The sequence below is a fragment of the Clytia hemisphaerica genome, unplaced genomic scaffold, assembly GCF_902728285.1.
Source record: "Clytia hemisphaerica strain Z4C2 unplaced genomic scaffold, Clytia hemisphaerica genome assembly, whole genome shotgun sequence".
Taxonomy (NCBI): domain Eukaryota; kingdom Metazoa; phylum Cnidaria; class Hydrozoa; order Leptothecata; family Clytiidae; genus Clytia; species Clytia hemisphaerica.
This window is the reverse complement of record NW_027104471.1, coordinates 1,471,940-1,495,838: the sequence shown is the minus strand read 5'-3', so window position 1 is coordinate 1,495,838 and position 23,899 is coordinate 1,471,940. Positions and strand designations below refer to the sequence as shown.

General features: G+C 36.1%; 2 protein-coding genes across 2 annotated transcripts; both read right to left on the bottom strand.

The window, feature by feature from the left end:
• Window positions 1-7,266: 7,266 nt before the first annotated feature.
• On the bottom strand, window positions 7,267-8,996 carry LOC136821237 (uncharacterized). The gene is made up of 2 exons (XM_067077467.1): window positions 8,015-8,996; window positions 7,267-7,838 (listed from the first exon to the last, which is right to left on the bottom strand). The coding sequence occupies exons 1-2, from the start codon at window positions 8,994-8,996 to the stop codon at window positions 7,267-7,269; spliced, it is 1,554 nt and encodes a 517-aa protein (XP_066933568.1).
• Window positions 8,997-19,275: 10,279 nt separating this feature from the next.
• Window positions 19,276-20,651, bottom strand: LOC136821236 (uncharacterized). Its single transcript, XM_067077466.1, has 2 exons — window positions 20,605-20,651; window positions 19,276-19,690 (listed from the first exon to the last, which is right to left on the bottom strand). Exons 1-2 carry the CDS (start codon window positions 20,649-20,651, stop codon window positions 19,276-19,278), a joined length of 462 nt encoding a protein of 153 aa, XP_066933567.1.
• Window positions 20,652-23,899: the final 3,248 nt, after the last annotated feature.

The following is a 23,899-nucleotide window of genomic DNA, read 5'->3' as shown; positions in this document are numbered from 1 at the left end:
TAAGATTTCATGCTTATGACATTGATTTTGGATGTGACAGAACTTGTAAAAATAAGTCTCTGCTGAAAATGTCAAAGATCATTAATTTCAAAGATCATTGATGTCGACCAACTATTTGTGTCCTGACAAGCGATTTATATACAGCAAAAACACACACCGGTTTTGACTCGGTTTTGACTCGCAACACACTGGTTGAGATCGGTTTTTCCCGACTTAAACCGGTTTAAAACGGTTGAGAAATCGGTGTCAAAGTTTCTAAAATTGAGTATCTCGACCTTGTTGATTTTTACATACAAATCGGTGCAAAACGGTTTGAAAAGTGATCTCTACCGGTTTTGGAACCGTGTCAACCCGGTTTACGGAGCCGACAAAATCAAAACAAATGTTGATAAATTGCAGAATGGAATGAAAAGGGAAGATCCTATTGTGACATTACGTTCCGCATTTTAGCCTGAAAGCATGAGTAGTTTGAGCTCTGACCGGTTCTTTCGAAGAATCCTTTTTTCTTTTACCTTCACCTCGAGAGGTAGAAACAAAAGTTAGAATTCATTGGTTTGGCTAAATAAATTATTACAGTGTGTTGTTGTCTTGGGGGTGTTTCGATGATTGAGCAAATCAATTTGTTGCTTGGTTTCTGTTTGTTGAAATACCATTAATCTGAAGTACAGTAAGTGTGTTTTTAGATTTAGTTAGTTCTAATTCATTCTGTCTTTGAATTGAGTTTCTAGCAGGGTCCAAGCAAAAAAAATACGAAAATAGGCAGGATTGGAGGTCAACATATTGTTATTGATATGATAAATTTAAGATTTAATCAGTAGCAAAAACTGTAAATTGTTTCAAATTACTCACTTAAATCCTGAGAAATGGTCGGTGTTTGGAAGGTGGTTGGTTGCTGTCACCCAATCCTGAATTTAGGGAGGTGGGTCTGATGGTCTATCTTGAAGATTATAAAATTTTGAACAATAATCTTCTTCAAAAGTAGTTCCTCCCAAAATAATACCTTTAAGGGAACCTTTTTTGGTGATCACTAATTTGACGAACGAACTAATCTAAGATTTTTTAATTTCAGCGAGAACTAATTTGGGTCAAACAGGAATTTTTTTAAACTTCGCCGAATCAAAGATTTTCTAATTTTGGTTAAAACTTATATTGGCGAATGGGCCAAAATTTTTGTTACCCCCCGTCGGACGACGTGCATTTTTAATTTTTTTCTAGCCTCGGAAATAATTTTTCTTTTCCAGTGGTGGTCGGAAATTCCGATAAAAATCCATTTACTTTTCCAAAATGCATCGGAAATTCCACTCTTTTTTGCCTTTGAGTTTAGAGCAGTTGAATTGAATTGAATTGACGGTACTAATTGGACTCTGTTAGTTATTCCCAAAGATTTTCCAACAAAATTATTCACAAGTAACATAATCTGACATGATGAAAAATTATAACTAATTGAACTGGACTAATACATGAATGGTGTCAAAATAAAAACCATCCATCCTGCTCAACTTGCATGAAAATTTACAATTATAATCTGTAATGAAACTTAAACAAACAAAACTTCTAGTTTGAGTTGAATCTTAGAAAATAAAACTTTGAAAATGGTTCAGGTCAAGTAGATCTAGACTTTAGACGATTTAAAAAATTAGAAAACTTATTTTACCAGCTATTATGCAAAAAAATTTTTAATTCAAGAAAAAAATATGTTAACCTAGAATAAGAATGAACTACAAAATTGCTCAATAGAAGTTTCTTGGACAAATGGTTTGAAAAGTGGCAAATATTGATTTAAAAATCTGAGAATTTCAAATATGGATTCAAAAGTCAAAGTTTCTGGCTTAAATTAAATTAAATAACCTTTCTTACTATTTTTAGACATTGGAACAGCTACATAACATACACAAACAGCTATATAACATACACAAACAGCTACATAACATGACACAAACAATGCAAACGAGGATGCAGTTCTTTGGGAACTTATAGAGGTAAGTTTTTCTTTGAGATTCACAAAATTTAAGAACGAACATTACGGCATCTTAATCTATAAATATCACGGATACAAACCTGATAAAGAAAGTCAATTAGATCAAACAATACTTGAAATTTCCAAATGAACCTCGTCACTTGTACGATTTGCATTAACTTTTCAAAAATAAAGTGGATTTTAAGCAGTTGACAAGTCAAAGGCAATAGGCTTATAACATCTTAATTCTTCAAAAGGGCTATATTATTACTTCTTTTTAAAATTACAACCTATTTTAGAAAACCCAGTAATATAAAATTGTTCTTGTAAAAAGTGTACTTTAATTAGATCAATTTTTTGCAAGATGGACTTTTTTATCAGATTGAAGAACAAATGCATTTTCAGTTTTTTTTGTTTTTTTTTGGACCCACTTAAGTCTTGCAAAAAGTATCAGATCAAAGTACTGTCTCATTTTCTCCCCAAGCTTTGAGGCAACATGCCCTTTGTTGAAATCAAACACAGGCTCAAGGTTAAACTCTTCCTTGAGCTGTGCAAAAACGATCCGGACACGTGCCTCGTTCAATTTCAAAAGCCCATAACCTCCGCCTATATTGCCAGTTTTTAATTCATAAGCATGGAATTCAGTTTTCATTAATGCTAAGCCACGCAAAGCTATTTTCTGAACTTCAGTGCTCTTCAACTCTTCACTTCGGTTGTTCCTCACCAATCGGGGGGTGTTGTCTTTTGTTGCTTGGTTGTTGTTGTTTCTGTGTGTTGAAATACCATTAATCTGAAGTACCTCATCCAAATACGTACTGTCCAAATTGTTAAAAATTAAATTGTTATCTTCTAGGTCAATCAACCACGCTTGTTGTGATTTCAATATCTGGAGGATTGCTGAGATGTCCTGTGATTGACGTTTTACAACAGTGGTCAGTGATTCAACCTCTTCGCGCAGCCTTCTGGTCTCTTCCCGCAAATTACAATTGTTGGGGTACTCGTTAGACAGATCAAATGATGGAACGTTTTGTAAAGGAGTTAACCCTATGGGTGATAACGGGTTTTTGAACGATTGAAGGACTGCACCAGGCGATAAATTTATTGAATGACTGGAAGAATGATGTGAGGGAAATTTTGAACGATGGCTGCTGGGTGTTGACGTCAAAGTGCTAATGGTTGAAGATGTTGCTCGCGACAAAGGTTTGCGGATAGCTGTCAGATTGGTCAACGTTGCTTGAGGATTCGAGGAAGGATTAGCTGACGTGGTTACCGTAACCAGAGAACTTGTCGACGTAACCAGAGAACTCGTTGACGTAACCAGTGGGCTCGTGTACGTAACTTGATGAGGATTCGTTGACGTAACCGGAGAAGGATTCGTTGACGTAACCGGAGAAGGATTCGTTGACGTAACCGGAGAAGGATTCGTTGACGTAACCGGAGAAAGATTCGTTGACGTAACCGGAGAAGGATTTGTCGACGTAACCGGAGAAGGATTCGTTGACGTAACCGGAGAAGGATTCATTGACGTAACCGGAGAAGGACTCAATGACGCAACCGGAGGAGGATTCGTTGCTGCAACCGGAGTAGGATTCAATGACGTAACCAGAGGAGGATTAGTTGCTGCAAGCGGAGGAGGATTCGTTGCCGCAATCAGAGGGGGATTCTTTGCCGCAACCAGAGGAGGATTCAATGACGTAACCGGAGGAGGACATGTTGCCGCAACCAGAGGAGGATTCAATGACGTAACCGAAGGAGGATTCGTTGCTACAAGCGGAGGAGGATTCGTTGATGCAACCGGAGGACGATTTGTTGCTGCAACCGGAGGAGGATTCGATGACGTAACCGGAGGTTGTGTTGACGTTGCAGCATCAGAAGCACCTGAAGATGGTGGAGGTTTCTTCTGGCAAGCTTTTGACACGACAGCTACTTCTTTGTCTGGCTTAGGTGAGTTTTTCTTCAGATTAACTTCCTCGAATAAAAAGGAATTCACCAATTTCATTTTGGTACCATTTACAATAGTTCGTTCAGGCTGTAGAAATAAACGATTCTGTTTAAGATCTTCCAAGCAAAAAAGTTAATATTGTTAAAAATATTGCTACTATTGTTTTCAAAAACCCAAGGAGCTTCTGATTGGTAAAGCGCTGTGGTTCTTTAAATGAGAAATTTTTATGAGAAATAGGGTTAATAGGGTTCCAAATAGGACAGAATCCTCACTTTAAAGACTATTTCAAATTAGCTGACAGTGTTTTTCAAACCTTGTTAACTTTTGATTGAATTTTAATTAAAGTCTGTCTCAAAATAATTTGCAGCTGAGAAAAAATGGCTGTAACTTGAGCATAACAAAATGCTGTAATAACAATTAAGATCAACTGTAATAACAATTAAGATCAAAGCATCATTCTACAAGAAGTTAATTTTCTTCTTCTTCGTTTTTCCATTTTTTTACAAACTAAAGTCTGTCTCAAAATTACAATTTGTGCTCATTGAAAAGATATTTGTGAGTGGAATATTATCAAGCAAAAAAAACGAAGAAGAAAATTAACTTCTTGTAGAATGATGCCTTGATCTAAATTGTTATTACAACATTGTTATGCTCATAGAAAAAAATGTATCATAAATAGAAGCTAAAAATTCAAAAAGTGTCCGTATTTTTGAGACAGACTGCCTTTTTCATGACTCCATACGGGACAAACGAATCTTAACTTTTAAAAGTGAGTTAAAGAATAGAAAATTTTACTTCTTGAGTCTTCACGTGTTCTCTGTTTCCCTCTGCTGCCCTGACCTTCTCCACTTTGCTTTTTCTGCTCTCCATTTCAGCCAATTTCTGAAAATTTAACAAAATATTTTGAAAGTAAGCATCCCCAAAATATAACTGCTGGAAACTTTACATCTTCATATGCAAAAATTGAGCATGAGAAATTTTCTCTTGAAAAATTATGAAAAAGATGATTGTGCTATACAGGGTGTCTGGAAAAAAAGTGTCGATTGTACCACTTCTATAGGAAGAAAGTTCTTGTGTGTATTTCAATAAAATTTGCAATGTTTATCAAAATTTCTTTCTGTGTCATTTTGTCATAAGACATTTTTCAGAACTTTAAAAAACAATTTTCAATAACTTTAAAGTTTATTCCTTTTAATCATAATGACTGTAAAGAACATCATTAATGTGATAAAAAAATTCAAAAAAATTCATTCCATCGAAAGATACAGTCCAAAGTTTATCTATGATTGACTTTAAGAAATCATAAAAATAAACACAAAACTGTTACTTAATTCAAATTGTATCAAAAGTTATCGAGTTTGAAAAAACACTGCCAGTTAATTTGAAATTGACTTCAGTACCCCTGCTGATTTTTGAATAAATTTTTGCTTTTATGGTATAAATGACTGACTATAGTTACCTCTTCCTTAGTCTTTCCTTAGGTTTCGCTTTCTTTGCGGGTCTCTTCACAGGCTTTTTTCCTCTCTTGCCAATCTTAAAAAAAGGACAAAAAATTCTAATAACATATCCCCACGCACTAACTGATTGAAATTTCTGCTTCCCTTCTTTTAAAGGATCGTAATATGAAGTTATTCGCAAAGTATTCTCGGAGCGGTGTCTAGATTCATTAAAGAGAAAATGAAAGTCTATTCACTGAAACTTGGATTCTTTGCACCAAAAGCTGTGCTGAATCTGAGTGTCAACATTGAATAAATTTGGAAAAAAATTACCTTTCTTGTGTTTTTTTTCTTTTCCTCTTCGTAAGAACTACTACTACTGCTGCCTTCGTCGTTTTCAATGGTGTCTTCTCTGTTGCTGTCCCACTCGTTCAATTCCTTCAATGTCCCTATGGTAATAAAATAATATACTTGAAATTAAAATTGATAGAAGAGGTTTAGGAAATAGACATATACTCTTAGGTGCCAAATAAACGGCCCTCCCCCCACCGTTGATTTATTTTTAAGAATATTTTCAGTTGGTAAAAAAAAGTTGCTCCAAAAACCTGATTTAGCCAATATTTACCTTAATTTTGGGTTTTCAGTAGTACAATTTTCAACCCCCGGCAATTAAGCCCTCCCTGTTTATTAAAATTTTCCAACCACCTCCCGTTTATTTGGCACCCAAAGCAAGACTAGAAATGATGAGAGTAATTTGGGAAATAACCTTTTTAAGTTTTTTTCACGAGCATGTAAATTTTTATCGGTTGTCATAGCAGTCTCGCCATATAAGGAAGAAATCCTTTTTTGTTCTCGATATTATGTAAAGTTGATTTATAGGCCTATCCTTGGGGTAATTCCCCATATTTTTCCTTATCTGGTTAAAATTTCTTTTTAAATCGACATTGAGTTTTTTAGTCCTTATAAAGTGAATGCATTTAGGGGCCGTCCATATAGTACGTACGATTTGTGTTGGTTCAAGTTGGATTGCGTTCATCAAGTCTTCTGTTGGTGAAGACTTATTATATTGGTTTATATTGCATCCAATCAAACAAGGATCAGCAATCACTAGGTTGGTAAATACCTATTTAACAGTACACTTCTTATTAGCCTTAATCCTGTAAATTATTTTTTATTGTACCGCAAGATATCTGTTACAAAGGAACCCCTAAGGTTAAAAAAAATGGACCCTACGTGGGACTTGATTTCTAGCAAAATTAGGTCAACATTACCGAAAAAACAAACCACTGAATGGCACTGAATTTCCTAAATATTCTTAAATTTTTTCCTGATTATTTTAATGATGACAACTGGATACACGCTTTTTTTTTATAAGAATACCTTTTATAAGAATATTAGGGTGAAAATTGGCCAAATCGTAAGAATACCCTAAGAATACCCTCCAGGGTGAGTTTTAGTCAATTGATAAGAATAAGACTGTCATTTTTCAGAAAATGGTAAAACAAAAGTGACACAGATAATTAACAAAAGAGATATTGTACTTTCTTTCGTGTGTGTTACGTTTCGTGTGAAAATAAACATGGATGAAAGATAAACAAATGCTACAAAATAATGCTACCCTAAACTAGTAAATGAAAAATATCAAAGATTCCTTCTCTAGGGTTCTCAATTTCTTGTGGTTCCTGTTGCTCGGGAGAAGATTCCAAGTGATCAACGAATTCGACTTCTTCGTCCTCGGTGATATCTTTCACAGAGTCTTGTTGAGCATCGAACTCGGCAAGTGAGGTAGCCCTTTCTGGATTAATAGTGCTAGGAGTAAGTTGTGCTGGCTCAAGGATGGATGGTGGCGGTACGCTATATTCTTCGAGACCTTCGGGCAAGATCTTGCTATCTTCTGATCCATCAGCCGTCATTAGGCATACGGTTTTCTGCTAAATATTCTCTGGGAATTTGTCATATTTCTCATCCGAAAGCTTATCCCAAGCTTCTCCTGCCCATTGGGTGATCAAGATTCTTATCTCTTTAGCGGTAAAAGACTTCTCATTGCCAAACCAGCGATCTGAATTTTCTTCGACGTCAAGCCAATTTTGCTGCTCTTTAGCAATGAGGCTTTTCAGCACTTGTGCGTAGCCGGCGTCAACGGGCTGCCACAGATCAGTGGCATCAGCCAGGCCAAACCACACAAGACCTTTTAAATCGCTAACAGATTTCTTAAAGCTTTCTTCTGTGTGAGTCGTCAAGTTGTCAAGGAGAAGAACGAATCGTTCAAGTTTTTCACTTTCGATAAAGCCCTTCAAAGTTTTATCTACCCACTTTTCGCAGACATTGATATCCATCCAGGCGTTCGGTTGGAAAAACACGTGAGTGCTTGGATGCCATGCTTTTTGCTCATCTACACTGATTCGAATTCCTTTCCCTCTAAAAATGATTCCAAGGGGTGGTTGCTTGCCTTTTGGACGGGACATGACTTGTAGGGAGCACTGCCGTTTCTCAAGCCCACTTCCTATGAAGATAAGAGGAGAACAATGTTTGAAGTCATACAACAATAACATTTCAGAGTAAGGTAATACAGTAGAGAAGGAATAGAGGAACAAGGAGAGTTCTTCATCATGTACAGAATGATAATAATAATACTGTCTAATAAATGATATAAAAGTAAGAGCAAGGGAAAACGCTCACCTGGTTGGCTAATCCACGTGTTGTGCTCATGCCCTTTACCAGGCTCAACGAACTCATATGTTTTCTTTGAATCTATGACAAACGGCAAAGGTGACTGATCGACGTTGAGTCTTTCTGAAGGTAGAAACCGTCCCCACTTTTCGTCATATCGATCATTTGGCTGTGTGCGGAGACATCGTTCTCGAAAGGTGGCGTGCCATTTTTGTAACGGTTTTACTTTCTCCTTTTTGCTCTTCTTCTTGCTTCTTTGTTTGGCCCTCATTTTGATGTTTCGGCGATTTAGAAAGGCCACAATGACGTGTTTTCCGATGACAGCATCCTTGTCGTTGGTTAGTTCCCTTTGGATGGAAGTTGCTTTAGTCATAAGCCATTGAAAGTTGACGCGATGACCCTTTGATCGTGCGTTGATGAATTTATCCCATAGATGATGGTAGAGAATTTTATACTTTGTTGATGGACGACTCTTCTTGTACAATTTTCGATGAGAATCAGCAGCTTCTTGAAAGATCTTCTCCTTGTTTTTTACCCATTTAGACAGCAATGATTGCGAAATCTTGTACTTCTCTGTGATCTCTACTTGAGAGGATTTAGTGTACCGAATTTCAGTTATGATGTCGGCTTTTTGCGACGCCGAATAAGATTTCCTAGCTCCCTTTCCTTTTCCTTTTTGATTGAGGTTTTTCTCAACCTGGGTAACCAATCCATCAACAACACTTTTAACCACATCTCTGCGAAGTTCTTCTGACAAGTCCTGGGCGCTTTGCTTTTGAACGGCTGACTTGGATTTTGTCTTTCCATGAGTCAACAAGTGAGTGCTAAGACCTTGTTGGTTTTTAAGTTTTTTCCCACAGTAGTCACACAATAAACTTGTTTCCGTTGGCTCGTCGGGAATGTGAACTTTTGCGAACTTTCCTCGGTGTTTGATTGACTTGGTCACACCAAAAAACCCAAGAGTTTTTTGTTTCTTTGGTGGAGATGCCATCACACACGCGTGATCTCTGTTACACAACTGAACATCAAACGATTTTTATAACATATACAGCACTGAAACAAACACATGCCAGAACGAGAGAGTTGAGATTTTTCACTGTGACTTTTAAAACACGAAGGACTTTGATAATAAAACCACCCGTTATATTTGTTTTGGCAGTGCTGCAAATGAGGATTCAGTTAAATAAACTGTGCGAAGGACTTTGATAATAAAACCACCTGTTATATTTGTTTTGGCAGTGCTGCAAATGAGGATTCAGTTAAATATGCAGCTGATATTTTTTTTAGAATTACTCACATAAGCTGTCCAGGAAAGAAATTTTTCTCTGAAATAATAAGAATACGTTAAGAATATTTCACCCTCAATTTTGGCAATTTCTTAAGAATACTTGACCCTCAGTCAAAGTACACTCTTCTTATAAAAAAAAAAGCGTGTAGCATCCTACGACTGACTAATTTTTCTATTTTGGTGTTTTTGGGCCTCGCTTGCTAGGTGTTGAATTTTGCATTACATACAACCTTTTTTCTTGGCTTTTCATGTTTTTTTGATTATTTCAAATGGTTTGAGATGTACACCCCTGTGTCACAGACCCGCTGGGACCCCAGCCTCACTGGAAAATTTGGCAAAAATTTCGTCGCCGGTGGGAAAATACCCTGAAATTTCAGCCCCACTGGGAAAATAACTTTAATTTTATCCTCATTCGAAATTCAATGTTTAAAAATTGCACTAAACCCATTTCCACTGGGTTTTTTAACCTTTGAACAATAAAATTTCTATCCCCATTGGGATTTCAATAAGAGTTTATCCCCACTGAGGAAAAAAGTTTCACCGGGGCTGTGACACAGGGGTGTAGATGGTTATAAGGAAATCTTTAGGAAGTTTTGCTTTTCTTGGTGTAAAGTTTTAAAAATAGGGTTGTGCCACTTTCGCTTTCTAGGTATTATTACTTACTAGGTGTCCTAGCCCAAAAATTTACAAATCATTCCAAGAAATTCTTGTTTGATTTTGAACTTCTTGGATATCAAGACAATCTCTGTCATGTCAAGACTTTCGGTAAAGTTTTGAATATAAATTTAAAATTTAAGGACTTTGCAGGGCTTAGGACTTTGCAGGAAAAGAAAACACGTTTAGAGCCTGAGAATTTCGACAGGATTGATGAGAGCGATTGAATGACCAAAATTTGCGGGTATTTTTTATTTTTCTACACTTTCGATTCGTTTTGTGACCTCGATTCCCAGATAAATACAAAGTTTTTCATACATCAAAATTGTTTCAATGAGAAACAAAAGGCTCAAGACGTTTTAGAATTTAAATTTTGGTCAAAGTATTTTTCTGTTGATGATATCGTACCTTTCTTTTTGGTTCTATTTTGTTGGTGCATAATGAAAATTAATCTTATTGGTAAGGTTTTAATACAAATTCAGTGTCAAATTTTTAGTAAAATCATCTTTTTTCCCCCTTTTTCCTTCAGGAGTCAAGGCACCATAACTTTAAAAGCGTACCTCTGGCTTACTTCTATAAATAGAAATTAAAAGCTTTGCAGAAAGATGACACAAATTTAAATTCTAAAAACTTCAATCAATCAATCCTTAAAAATTTTTGCGTGTACCAAAAAATTTTTGCGTGTACCAAAACAACTGTCTTTTGGCCTTATTTGAGATTTTGAATTTCTTAACACTTTTATCACAAGTGAAAAACTTATTCGACTCTTGAAGTCTATTTGATACTTGTATAAGTGGACTTCTCGAATTCCTAACCATTTTCTTCAATGCTTGCAAAAGGTTCTCGAATGGGAATGCTGAAATTTCATTCAATGTACAATGAAACTGCTCTACATCGTCGGCTATATGTAGAAGGTTATGGACGTTATAGACAGTAAAAGTTGATCCATAAAGCTTACGGCAATTTGTAACAAAGTAACTGAATAAGTCTCTTGAATATTTTATATAACAATTATCCTCTATTGCTTCTGCATTCAGCAAGATTTTAGACTGTGATACTCAATGATAATAAGTGAGCATATAGCACTTTTTAAAGTTCCAATTAAAACAACAGGGCCGGTGTATAATAGAAATTGGCGGAGCTCTGTCGCTTTCCAACGTTTCAGTTCTTTTAACCCTCTTGGCTGACGGGCAAAATCACTAGGAAGCTTTCCATTGAGATTCTCCAAACGATCAGATATCCTGTCCAATTGAGATACTGACAATCGACATCGAAATGGTCCACTTTTAAGAAACGTTAAAACTCTTCTAACAACTCCTAGGCATATCAAATGCATATAATCTAATGGGAACTGAGATATACATCTAACATCGGTACGAATAAGTGGAGTCATGCCGCGTTGACGGTGCTGCTTGTATTTGTATTGTGAGAACATTTCATCAGTACTTTTTTCCGTCTCTCTATTCGAGTTGAAAACTACACGGCCATCGTACGTTCCTTTTATGCAGCACCTTTCACACGAGTAATAACCTAAATAACAATAATATGATGTCAGGATATGGAAGACACCCATTTTGTCATTTTGATTATTACCTGTGAGAAAGGTGCTGTTTTCATTATACCAAAAATAATCACATTCTTAGTTAAAAATCTAAAACTCACTGGGATTTACCTTACACACTACATACAGCTTCATTTCATTAATTTCATAAAATAATGTATTACTAGTGGGTACACCTTGAAACAGGTAGCATGATTTAATGGGTCAAATATTTGCTATATCTACTCCAAAAAAGGAAATTTGTATTTTTCAGGTCCGAAAAAAGATTCTGAATGGTAACTTTATTTAATAACTTAGAGATTACTTTAAAACTTCCATTAAAATTTATAGATATTTCATAAAATAACAATAGGTTTTCTGAAAGCAAATAATATCATGCGAAATTAAAAATGTAAGTTGTTTTAAAGTGCTCGTTTTGATGTATCAGTTGACTGTCTTTAATTCGATTTTCATCGACTACGGGAGCGTATCGACTAGTACGTCTCCTATATTCGATAAACATGAGGCAAGTATCGAATTATAGAGCTGGGAAAGAACAATATAAGCAAAATACTTTGAATGCGAGTCAAGGCAAATATCGAAGGTCTTGCTGAAGACCGAAGTTTTTGTACATGTTTTTAGTTATTTTTTACCTGTATGTAATATAGTCTGTTTGATGAATGATCTTGCAGGTGCGTCGCATATGATACACTTCAGTGTGACCTAGTTAATTCAAAATTAATCAGTTCAAGATCCTTTTTTAGGAAAACTCAAATTACACTCCAAATGCACTAAGCCCCCCTGCTCAGGAAAAAGCAATCTTGAAAAGTGCGAAAACAGGACTTTGTCTGTAGCCCATCTGTAGGCCAGTGGCTATTACCTCAAACACAGAAATATTTGCAGGAAGATTATTTTTGGTATATTTTAATGATGAACATTTTGAGGCAATTAATCAGGGAAAATTCCTGGGTAATAATTAATTTCTAGCAGAAACAATGTAGTGTCTAGAATTTGATCCGGGAGGGGGTACTTTGGTAAAAATGGTTGCTGGGTATGTGCGGACGGTAATGATTGGTTTTTCATCGTTGAAAGTCTCTCTAATGGTAGGGAATTTTTCAAAAATTGAAGAAAATTTTTCAAAAAAGTCTCTCTTAGGGTCACCTTTTCAGCAAAAACCAATCTCTCTAAGGGTTGGTTGTCGGAGGTTCCCTCAGCACATACCCCTCATCCCCGGGACTTTGACTTCCCCCTGATTTCCCAACACAATGTAAGAAACTTTTTTAATAGACTACCTTTACACGTTTTTGCATGAAAAAAATGCCATTCTGAATGAGATACACCAACTCTTCCAGAAAACCACGCAGGAAGTCTGCTAAATTATTCGGTTTTCCTTTACCAAAATACAATGCTATCACAAAAACTGGCGAGTGAGTGAATTTTCCAAGTATTGGCCAAAATTGATGAGGACTAGATTTCCAAAGTGGGATTCCGTCAGTATTAATCATCAGTGCAATAGAGGTTGGGGTTTCCTTTTCGTTCTCTGGTAGGTATTCATATCTTTCAAATAAAATAGATTCATCACTTGATTCAACTCTCGATGATGAAGTAGATACAAACGACGCATCAGAAATTAACTCGTAAAGTTCATTTTGCTCTAAATCGTCAAGAGAACTTCTACTCCTCTGCTCATCAAAAGAACCATCTAAGTCATTTAATGGAGCAAGCTCAAAAAACTTTTTAACTTCTGTATTAATTGTTTTGTACCGCTTCCAGTATTTTTCTTTCATCAAAAACTACGCCATTGAATTTATATCTATGTTTCAGACCTATGAATTCGTGAATATTGTATTCGATTAAAGATGTACATTTTGATTTAGAGAAACACCTAGTTTTGTAGTAGGAATCATAGCCAACAAACAAAGATTTTGTCATAAAGCTGGATATCTCAAGAACTATAAGTGGTCAAGTTGACGTGAAAGCTTGGAAATGGCAAAATATTTTACTATTCCTTTGACCAAAAACAGAAAAAAAATATTTTGGAAATAAACGTTTTTTATAGGAATTGTGTTTTTCCATTTCATCATGAATATTCATCTTAGAAAATACTTGTTAGTGACAAAGTTCAACCCATAGAAGGTTAAAAAATATCTAAAAAATAAATGAAAAATTAATCCTATCCTATGTGAAAAATATTTACATCAATGTAGAAGGGTAGTTTTCTCTGCTTGGCACTGGGCCAACTCTATAATTAGATACTTCAATGCTGGAAATTTGAGTGTAAAAATTATTTGACTTTTCAAAATTCCAAAAACTCAGACAACAAAAAATTTAATTTGTTCTGTTCATTTTCTGGCCATTTTTAAATTTTTTCTAAAATTTTCAAACCTTACAATTTTCTTAAAGGCAGCAATATCAAAAGAACTTTCAAAGAAATAAACTAAATCTCATCAGAAAGTCCAATGACTTTTGGTTATAGCTCACTCACTCATTCTGTGTCAGTAGAAATCTTTTTATTGGCAATAGCGTTTGCTTCTGTATCAACAGCATTTGCTTCTGTGTCGGCAGCTTTTGGGACTGCTTTCATTTCAATTACTGTGCCATTTGCTCTGTAATGTATGTCAAAACGGTTTGAAAGCAAGAAACTTCAACCTGATTGTTGGTCATTTTTGGAACAATATCCAAGGACAGGTCCAATTTAATGCACTGACAAAGATTGACCAATACCTTTACTGGTTGGCTGTCAGATGCCTTAGAATTATCCTTGGAATTAAAAGACTTGATAGAGTTTCCAATCAATAAATCTACGAAGCCACCTCATCATCTCCGCTAATGTCAACTGTCAGAATGCGTCAACTTAAGTTCATTGGCCACATCCTGCGAATGGACAAGAACGAACCAATCAACATTTATGCTCTGTACCTTCCACCACACGGCAAACGACCACCTGGAGGCCAAATGATGTCTTTCGTCGACTCAATTTTAAAATCAATTGACCCAACTGGTGCTCTGACGGCAAACGTCGTATCCCGAGCTGCTTAAAACAAAGATGGATGGAGGAAACTTGCAGTCGCCTGCTTCGCAGCCGAACGATGATGATGACTGGTTGGCTGTGATGATAATTTAAGTGTCACATGTGGATTATGGACATTTATTTGATAGTCGATTTGGTTGCATCCTTGTATGATATAGCAGTCCAGCACAGAAGAAACATTTGGCAATGTGAGTAAGCTTGGCAGCAAGAATTTTGCGTCAGTTTATTGTCTATTTATTTGTTATATATCATGTAATTATGTGACACGTATTCCCTTAGGCTAGCCTGGGAATCCAAGCTCATAATCTTAGAAAAAAAAAACAAAAAATGCCTTACCTCACAAAGCTCTAAGATTATAGAGCCTGGTGTAGGTAGATTAGTCGGACACAGAATGCTGTAAGCAGTCTGTGTGTGAACCCTTGTTGACAGACTTTCTGAACTTTGGAAACTCAGGCAAACACACATAATCAACTTACCATAAAAACTCTTTCACAAGCTCTAAAGACTTTCAAAACTACTAAAAACCACATCAAAACATCAGCCACATGTATTTAGACATCCAGCCAATAGGAATTTTGTTTATAAATGAATCTATGTTTTCATTTTCATTTGTTTTCCTTTTTACTGCAGAGTCAGCTTTTTCCATAAATTATGCGCGCGTATCGAAATTATCAAAATGCGCGCTAAAGTACTGCTAGTTAATACGCCGAAAGCTGGCAAATGACCTCGAACCTGCATTGGAGGGAAAATGACCTTGCAGGTGAGTTACCTGCGCCAAGCGTTAAACAAGCAGCAAAAATATCATAAACTAGACTGTGAACAAAGTTTAAGGCTTGGATTCCCAGGCTACCCTTAGGCTCGCTCTCCTTTGCGTGTTTCTCTTTGTCTAGCGTCTGTCCCACGGGACTTTATGTGCTCTGTTTCTCCCTTTGCGTTCAGATGAACAAAGATCACTCTAGAGTGAACTCAGAGTTAAAATGTCGAAACGGACAACCAGAATGCTGTAAAGCTTATAGTCTGAAGAGACGCCCAGAAGAATAACATAGAATTTTTCTACATATCTCACTGCATTAGAGCTTATGGGACCAACTTATTTTGTAAGTAGTATTTCCTTTATTCTAATGCTGTTTTTTATATTGTATTTTGATTTATTGAGCCTTATATTGACATACTATTCGCCTCTCAGGCTTGATTTGTACTTAAGAACTGTACCTTTATCTATTTTAGCAAAATATATTACCGTCCGAAACCGTAAACTATCACGTCCGGCTCTCCTGCAGTAACATTGTCAATTTATTTAAAGACTGCGGTGGAAGAAGATTGGAGCTCGATTTCATTATTCCCAAGTACCTTTTTCAAGTTAATTAGTGCATACGAATTCTTATTTTCCAAGACAGTGCTGTATTCTCTCCACATAAGTAAATTGACATAACCAAGTAGCATCACAAACTTTTCCACGTTGAACTGGTTTGATCATTTGATTGTAGAACTGTTGGCTTTTCTAAATGGACAACACCTTCAACATTAAGAGCCATTTTCTGTAAGAATCAGACAGGTCGAGGAAGTGATATCCTCAGATTTTGCCAATTTTTGGATATTTTGCTCAAATACATGAAAATAACATCCTGTGAAAATTTTTTTGAAAAATCTTTTTTCGTTCCCAAGATATGGGCCTTTAAAATTTGGGCCAATTTGCCCAAAAAAGTGCATTTTTGATAAATCTTTGACTTCAAGAGTAATTTTAGACATGATCAAGCTTAAGATTCATTTCAAAACATATTTTCCTGGAAGAAATCCATGGGTACTTTGAAAAAATGGCATTTTGAGAAAAGTCTTTTGACCCTATGGCTAGAAATCATTGCCTGAAATCACAACATTTCTAATTTTGAATAGATTTTGAGAGCAATTAGCTGCCTTGGCCACAAGTGTCACATTGATATTTTTGTATATTTCTGAAGTCTTTATGGTCATCTTTAACTTTCAATTAAAATTGTCATGTGACACTTAAGGCCACGCCCTAAAATGGCGGTTAAACATAGCTTTTCGCTCAATTTTTAGTATTTTCAATGAGCTTTTAAAGCCATGGCCCTAAGTTCCACCACTGAAACAAACCATTTTTATTTAGTGTTTTGGCCATATTACCCAATCCTAAAATCAAACCCATGTGTTCTAATACCATTTTTGCACAATTTATCTTTAAAATCTTTTTAAGTCATCAAGACTTAGCCAATTTTTCCCTTAGCAATGCATTGTTTTTCCCTAGCAACCAGGCATCCAGCTTTATCAAAATTTTCCAAACTGTTTCCTAGTGGTTCCAGACCATGGTAAATGTCTTAGATTGCAATATCAAAGTCTTGGACACAATTTTCACTGAATTTTAGGGCAAATTAGGGTCGCAGAGACAGAAATAGCAGACCCCAACAGGTAACGAGGAAGCAACTTTGGCTGATGCTTGTTGCAAAACCCTAAATCAAATCAAATTGATTCTAATGTTTTTAACATTATTGCAGAGGAAATACTAAGAGAAAATTAAGTGGGGGTACTTAGCATAGAAGTTGAAGGTTCTTTTAACAGGTGAAATGAGGCTTTTGACAAGAAATTTCACCACTAAGGAAAAAGCTAAGTCTCTTGTTTTTTCTTTGTTTTCAAATGCTAAAAATTATTTGCAATTGATCTTTGAAGGGAAGTCTCTTCTTGCATTTCATACCTTTGTACTGTTTTATCATTATAGAAACTATACAGACCTAGAAAAGAACTTTGAAGAAAGTTATACTGCCTTACAGATGGACTCTAAGAGGAGGAGAGGATACAGAATTTCATTGCAATACTGAGTTTTTGGAACCACTTTAATTGAGTTTCATCAAGCATGATCATTTCAAGTCAAATTATTTCAATATTTTGATCAAAACTAATATCAAAGAGTCAAAATTCAACTAATGAAATTTGGTGGAATCTAGCATAAATGGTTCTAAAAAATCAATGTTGCACTGAAATTCTGTACGATCCTCTGTAAAGTACTGTAGTTAGAGTTCATCTGTAAGGCAGCATAACTTTCTTCAAAGTTCTTTTCTAGGTCTGTGTAGTATCTATAATGATAAAACAGTACAAAGGTATGAAATGAAAGAAGAGACTTCCCTTCAAAGATCAATTGCAAATAATTTTTAGCATTTGAAAACAAAGAAAAACAAGAGACTTAGCTTTTCCTTAGTGGTGAAATTTCTTGTCAAAAGCCTCATTTCACCTGTTAAAAGAACCTTCAACTTCTATGCTAAGTACCCCCACTTAATTTTCTCTTAGTATTTCCTCTGCAATAATGTAAAAACATTAGAATCAATTTGATTGATTTAGGGTTTTGCAACAAGCATCAGCCAAAGTTGCTTCCTCGTTACCTGTTGGGGTCTGCTATTTCTGTCTCTGCGACCCTAATTTGCCCTAAAATTCAGTGAAAATTGTGTCCAAGACTTTGATATTGCAATCTAAGACATTTACCATGGTCTGGAACCACTAGGAAACAGTTTGGAAAATTTTGATAAAGCTGGATGCCTGGTTGCTAGGGAAAAACAATGCATTGCTAAGGGAAAAATTGGCTAAGTCTTGATGACTTAAAAAGATTTTAAAGATAAATTGTGCAAAAATGGTATTAGAACACATGGGTTTGATTTTAGGATTGGGTAATATGGCCAAAACACTAACTAAAAATGGTTTGTTTCAGTGGTGGAACTTAGGGCCATGGCTTTAAAAGCTCATTGAAAATACTAAAAATTGAGCGAAAAGCTATGTTTAACCGCCATTTTAGGGCGTGGCCTTAAGTGTCACATGACAATTTCAATTGAAAGTTAAAGATGACCATAAAGACTTCAGAAATATACAAAAATATCAATGTGACACTTGTGGCCAAGGCAGCTAATTGCTCTCAAAATCTATTCAAAATTAGAAATGTTGTGATTTCAGGCAATGATTTCTAGCCATAGGGTCAAAAGACTTTTCTCAAAATGCCATTTTTTCAAAGTACCCATGGATCTCTTCCAGGAAAATATGTTTTGAAATGAATCTTGAGCTTGATCATGTCTAAAATTGCTCTTGAAGTCAAAGATTTATCAAAAATGCACTTTTTTGGGCAAATTGGCACAAATTTTAAAGGCCCATATCTTGGGAACGAAAAAAGATTTTTCAAAAAAATTTTCACAGGATGTTATTTTCATGTATTTGAGCAAAATATCCAAAAATTGGCAAAATCTGAGGATATCACTTCCTCGACCTGCCTGATTTTGTCTGATTTTTACAGAAAATGGCTCTTAAATGCAATAGCACTCGTAAAAAACCCTGTGAAGCATACGAAAGCGAAGCATATTGATATCCTACCATTTCATTCGGGAATGTTATGATTTCTAGATGCTAATGTCTGAAGTTTTTGTCTAAATCAACCTCCTTCGAATAGGAATTAAACAGATACTCGAAATCGTACTGTGATAGGAGCCTCAAATTGGAGGATAAAACTGTCTGGAGAGTTTTTTGTCACTCTAATGCCAAACGAAGAATATTGGAGGAAGGAGAACGAAATGAAATGTAGTAGGAGTATACATCACCAATGCAACAGAGTATGATGATAGCACCATTAAGATTGACAACAATTTTTGCGTAAAGCAGCAGAAATTGGGTTGTAAACAAGAGTGTAAAGTTAATGCCACAAAAATAGACACTGCTGTCAATGAAATGGCGTTAAAGTCTTATTTCCTGATTGTCATTTTTGACGATAATTATTGATAAACGACAGACGACTGCTTTTTAGACTTCCAACTGACAGCAGGACCTTCTGGGTTGAGACTGATTGAGTATCCGGTAACGCTTCGGCGGTCTTCCACAGATGTAGCCCAATCGGCGTCGCTAAATGCATGAACACGGAGAGGGGTTGACGACTTTCGGAATGTCAACTTGTGATCAACAGTCTTGTTGATGTACTGGAAGACATGTTTTATCATTGCACAATCTCCAGGATCCGGACAGGAAAGATTTTGAGATAATTTGGTTACGACAAACGATAGATCAGGTCGGGTACAGTTCATCGCATATATTAGGCTTCCAACCATCTGACGATATTGGTGATTGTTGTATGTTTGGTGTGTGGCTTCATCGTACGAATTGATGTTCTGTTCACACGGTGTCGTTTTTGGTCTACAGTGATTAAAACCAAAAATTTTAGAATGTTCTCTAAGTAGTGACTTTGAGACATAGTGATAGTTCCATCTTGGTGTTCAAGATCTTTCATCTCGAATTTCGTAGATAAGCTTTCTTTGATTGATTTCAGGAGCTGCATTGTATTTGTTGCTATAATAATATAATCGACCCAAACTAGTAGAATGACTGTGTCTCTCTCTCGTTACGTTTTGAGAAGAGACATGGATCGGATTCAGACTGTTTGAAGTTAAGTTCATTGACAACATAATCATGTAAGAGTTTGTGCCAGTTGCGGCCACTTTGCTTTAGGCCATATACTCGGGTGAGTTAGGGCATGTCTAGATTTCTAAAAATCACAAATCCCGAATCCGCGACCAATAGCACCCATTCTCAGGGATTCACTTATGGATTTTTAGATGACCTAATCCATAAGGTTTCAGGACCTGGTTGTTAAGTAATTAAATATCAACCTAAAAATTAATCATTAAAGAAAGTGTAAATTATGACGTCATCAAATTATGACATCATAAAGCGTAAATTAGCTCTAACTCTATAAGTACATGTCGAATCTTTGTCAAATTTGGACCAAAGATGCATCTTAATTGTGCCAAACTTTTCATTGAAAATTTTTTTTTTAATTTTGATGACGTCAGCAAAAAATGCAAAAAAAAAGAAAAATGCATTTTTTCGCTGACGTCATCAAATTTTTCCATTTTTCTAAAAGTTACATTTCAGTTAGATGCATGTTTGGTTCAAATTTGGGAAAGATTGGACATGTACTTATAGAGTTAGAGCTAATTTACGATTACTGTTACTGTTAGGTTTTTGAGACTTGCCCTAAGTCACTCGAGTAGCGATTTCTGCAATTTCCAAACTTTGTTTTTGACGGCAAAACCGGTTGGTTGACATACTTAGATGTCTTCATCGGTTGGTGCGTGTAGAAAAGCTGTTTTGACATCTATTTGATGAACGGTGATGAACAAAAATCAATGTGGACGTGGTTGACAAAATCCTTGTCTTCGACTTTGGGTTGCTGCGGTCTGTTCTTTAAAGGATACGACTTTGGTTGTGATGGTTCAGCTCTGACTGGTTCTGCTTTGATTTCATGATTTTCGGCATCGACCTTAAAATCAGCTTGGTTGGCTGGTTCAATATGGAAATCAGGCTCAGATGCATCATCATTGTGCTCGAAACGATCTGTAAAGTCTATGTTTAATGACTGTTCTGTTTTCAGGGTAGTAGACGAGAAAGGATGGGCTGTTTCGATCGTAGCCCACAAAATAACCTTCTTGCAACGTGGATCGAGCTTCTTCACGTAGTTGTGGTTGTATGAGTAACACACGGTACCAAAGATGTGTAGCTGGGAAACAGTTTTCGTCCTGTGATGAGGCTGCGAAGAGTGGTCTTGATGCGTTGAACGTAGCATCGATTTCTGATGTGTGTTGCGGTCATCAATGCGTAGGTCCATAGATATTTTGGTAGGCCTGAATCGATGAGGAGTGCAGGGGCCATCTCGAACAGAGTACGCCAATTTCTTTTGGAGATACCATTTTGGTGCGGAGAGTATGGTGATGTAAGCTCATGTTTTATATTACGAAAAACTGAGCAGTGTTTTAAATTCTTCAGAGATGTACTCCCGTCCATCATCACTTCGAACTTGTTCCGTATCTCCATTGGGAATAATTTCTGTATGAAAGTTCAATGGCTCTATCTTACCATATGGACTGGTGTCTGCAAAGAACTTTTCGGTGGCTTTCATAGCATCTGACTTCTCTTTGAGAAAGTAGGTAAATGAACAGCTTGAGTAATCATCGACGAAGATCAAGGCATATCAGTATCCCTCTTTGGTGACTGGGTCCACAGCAAGAACAGTGTGGGTTTGGTTGCTCTGATGTCTGGATTAACATTTCGAGTGTTTGTTTGTTTAGATAAAGCACATGTTTCACAATGGAATGGCTTTGACTCTGTAATGGTCATTCCTTGAACCACATTTTCTAGACTTTTGATATCAGATAAATTACAATGTCCCAAAATTCTGTGCCATGTTTCAAGACTTTCTTTACGACTGGTATTTTCTGACGATTTGCATAAGTAGTAGAGGCGAGCATGCTGTACAAAGGGAAAAGACATTCCATTGCAAATAAGGGTTGATTTGTCACCATTAAAAATTACTTTGGCTCCTTTTTCAAGTGCTCGTCTAACTGAAAATATGGATTGTGGAAGTGAAGGTACATAAAGGGTATTTTCCAGTGTTGCTTAAACAATCTTATTGTCAAATGTACGCAAAAAGATTAACACTGTCCCTCTTATTTTTGCTAAATTATTGACAAGAGATCCATCTGAAAGCTCGATGTAATGGTTTTCTGGCTTGAAATTGTCATCGGTAGATATAAAATTTGCATCGGTTTTGACCATGTGTGATATGGCACCACAATCCACTAAAAAGGTATCAATATCAGACATAAGTTTCAAATTATTGTTGTCGTTATCACATTTAAATGCAAAACTATGATCGGCTTTGTCAAGATTTCCTGCTTTCTTGGATGAATGCTTTTTAATTTTTCGACAATTTGATTCGGAATGCGTTGAAGACTTGCAGTGGGAACAATATTTTTCATTCTGCTTTGCAATTTGGTGATTTGTGTCCTGGGATTCCACAACTGTAACATGTAACTTTAGAACGATGATACTGGTCGTTGATTTTCGTGACAGAGTTTTTATCAGGTGCTTGTCCAGAAGCAGAACGTTGAGATCCGGCATTTTCAGTGTTTATGTCCCGGGGGGGGGGTACTAGGGTTGGCGAATGAGGGGTGTGTGCGGACGGGACCTCTGAAAACCGACCCATAGAGAGACTGATTTTTGCTGAAAAGGTGACCCTTAGAAAGACTTTTTGAATTTTTTTTTTCGATTTTTGAAAAAAGTCATACCCTTACAGAGACTTTATTACAATTTTTTCTCTGAAAATCAAAAAATTTTCTTAAAATCTTGAATTTTCTGATTTTTCCGACCCTTAGAGAGACTTTGAAAGGTGAAAAAACCGACCCTAACCGTCCGCACATACCCATCATCCATTTTTGCCTAAGTGCCCCCCCCCCCGGGGTTTGTGTTTGTTTAAATTTTCGAACATTTTAGATGATTTCTTCGGATTGGGTTGTGATTGCTATGAATGATTGGTTCTCGTCTGGTAGCCCTTTAACGACCATGGCAACAAGAAGGCCATCGCTTACCGTCTCTTTTGACATACGTAGTGCATTTGCTGCAGATTCTGCTCGTAAAACGTAGTCGGTAATGGTTTCAGTAGGTTTTTTCTTCAGAAAAGTGAGCTGGGTATAAAGTGTGATAATTCGAGGCTTACCACTGCCTGCATAATGTTCTCGAAGTATTTGGAATGATTTACGTCCATCATCTCTCATTATCAAGGATATAAAACGTTTATCAAGTACTTGAATATGCTCAGCAAAAGCAAGTTCTTTGTTCAGAAATCGTGCTTATATTAACTAGAATATTCTGCGCAGTTAATATGCTATTATGGAAATAAAATACGGAACAAAAACTTGAAAGATATATTAAACAACGTAGATACGGTGTAACCTGGTATATATTAACAGTATCTTGACAATTTGACTGGTGAAAAGGTCATCGATATATCCTTTGAGTGTAACACCTGAAAAAGTAATAATATTTGTAAATTACCAATATTATGCCAGAAGCCCTTATCTTACTCCCTTATCTTTAAACCTGGGTCAGATGAAGCAGAAGTTCTAAATATAAGGATTTCCTTTGTGAATAAGCAACAGATGATGATAATAATAGAATAGAAATATACTGTAACTTTGAGTTGTTTTGTGAAATACACAATATTTAAGATTGAAACTCTTGTCCATTCTGAAAAATGTACACTGTCATAGAAGTCAAAATGCCCAATTTTTCAAAGTCAAACTGCAGCAATTTTCCTAGGAGGGGGGGGGGGGTCTTTTAATTTTCAATTTCCTTTGAAGGCTGCAATTTAGGGGGTTTCTACAGATACCAGCAAAGTTTAACTGCGACCGCCATTTAACAATGCAAATTGTAAAATTTTTGAATGTGGCGCAATTTTTCCACCTTTTTCGCTGTAAATTTGTTAAACTTTTGCCTGTGATACTGCTATTAAGCAGATTTATGCCTTGAAAATTGCTTACCATGTACAAACTTTTTTTGTGGCAATGT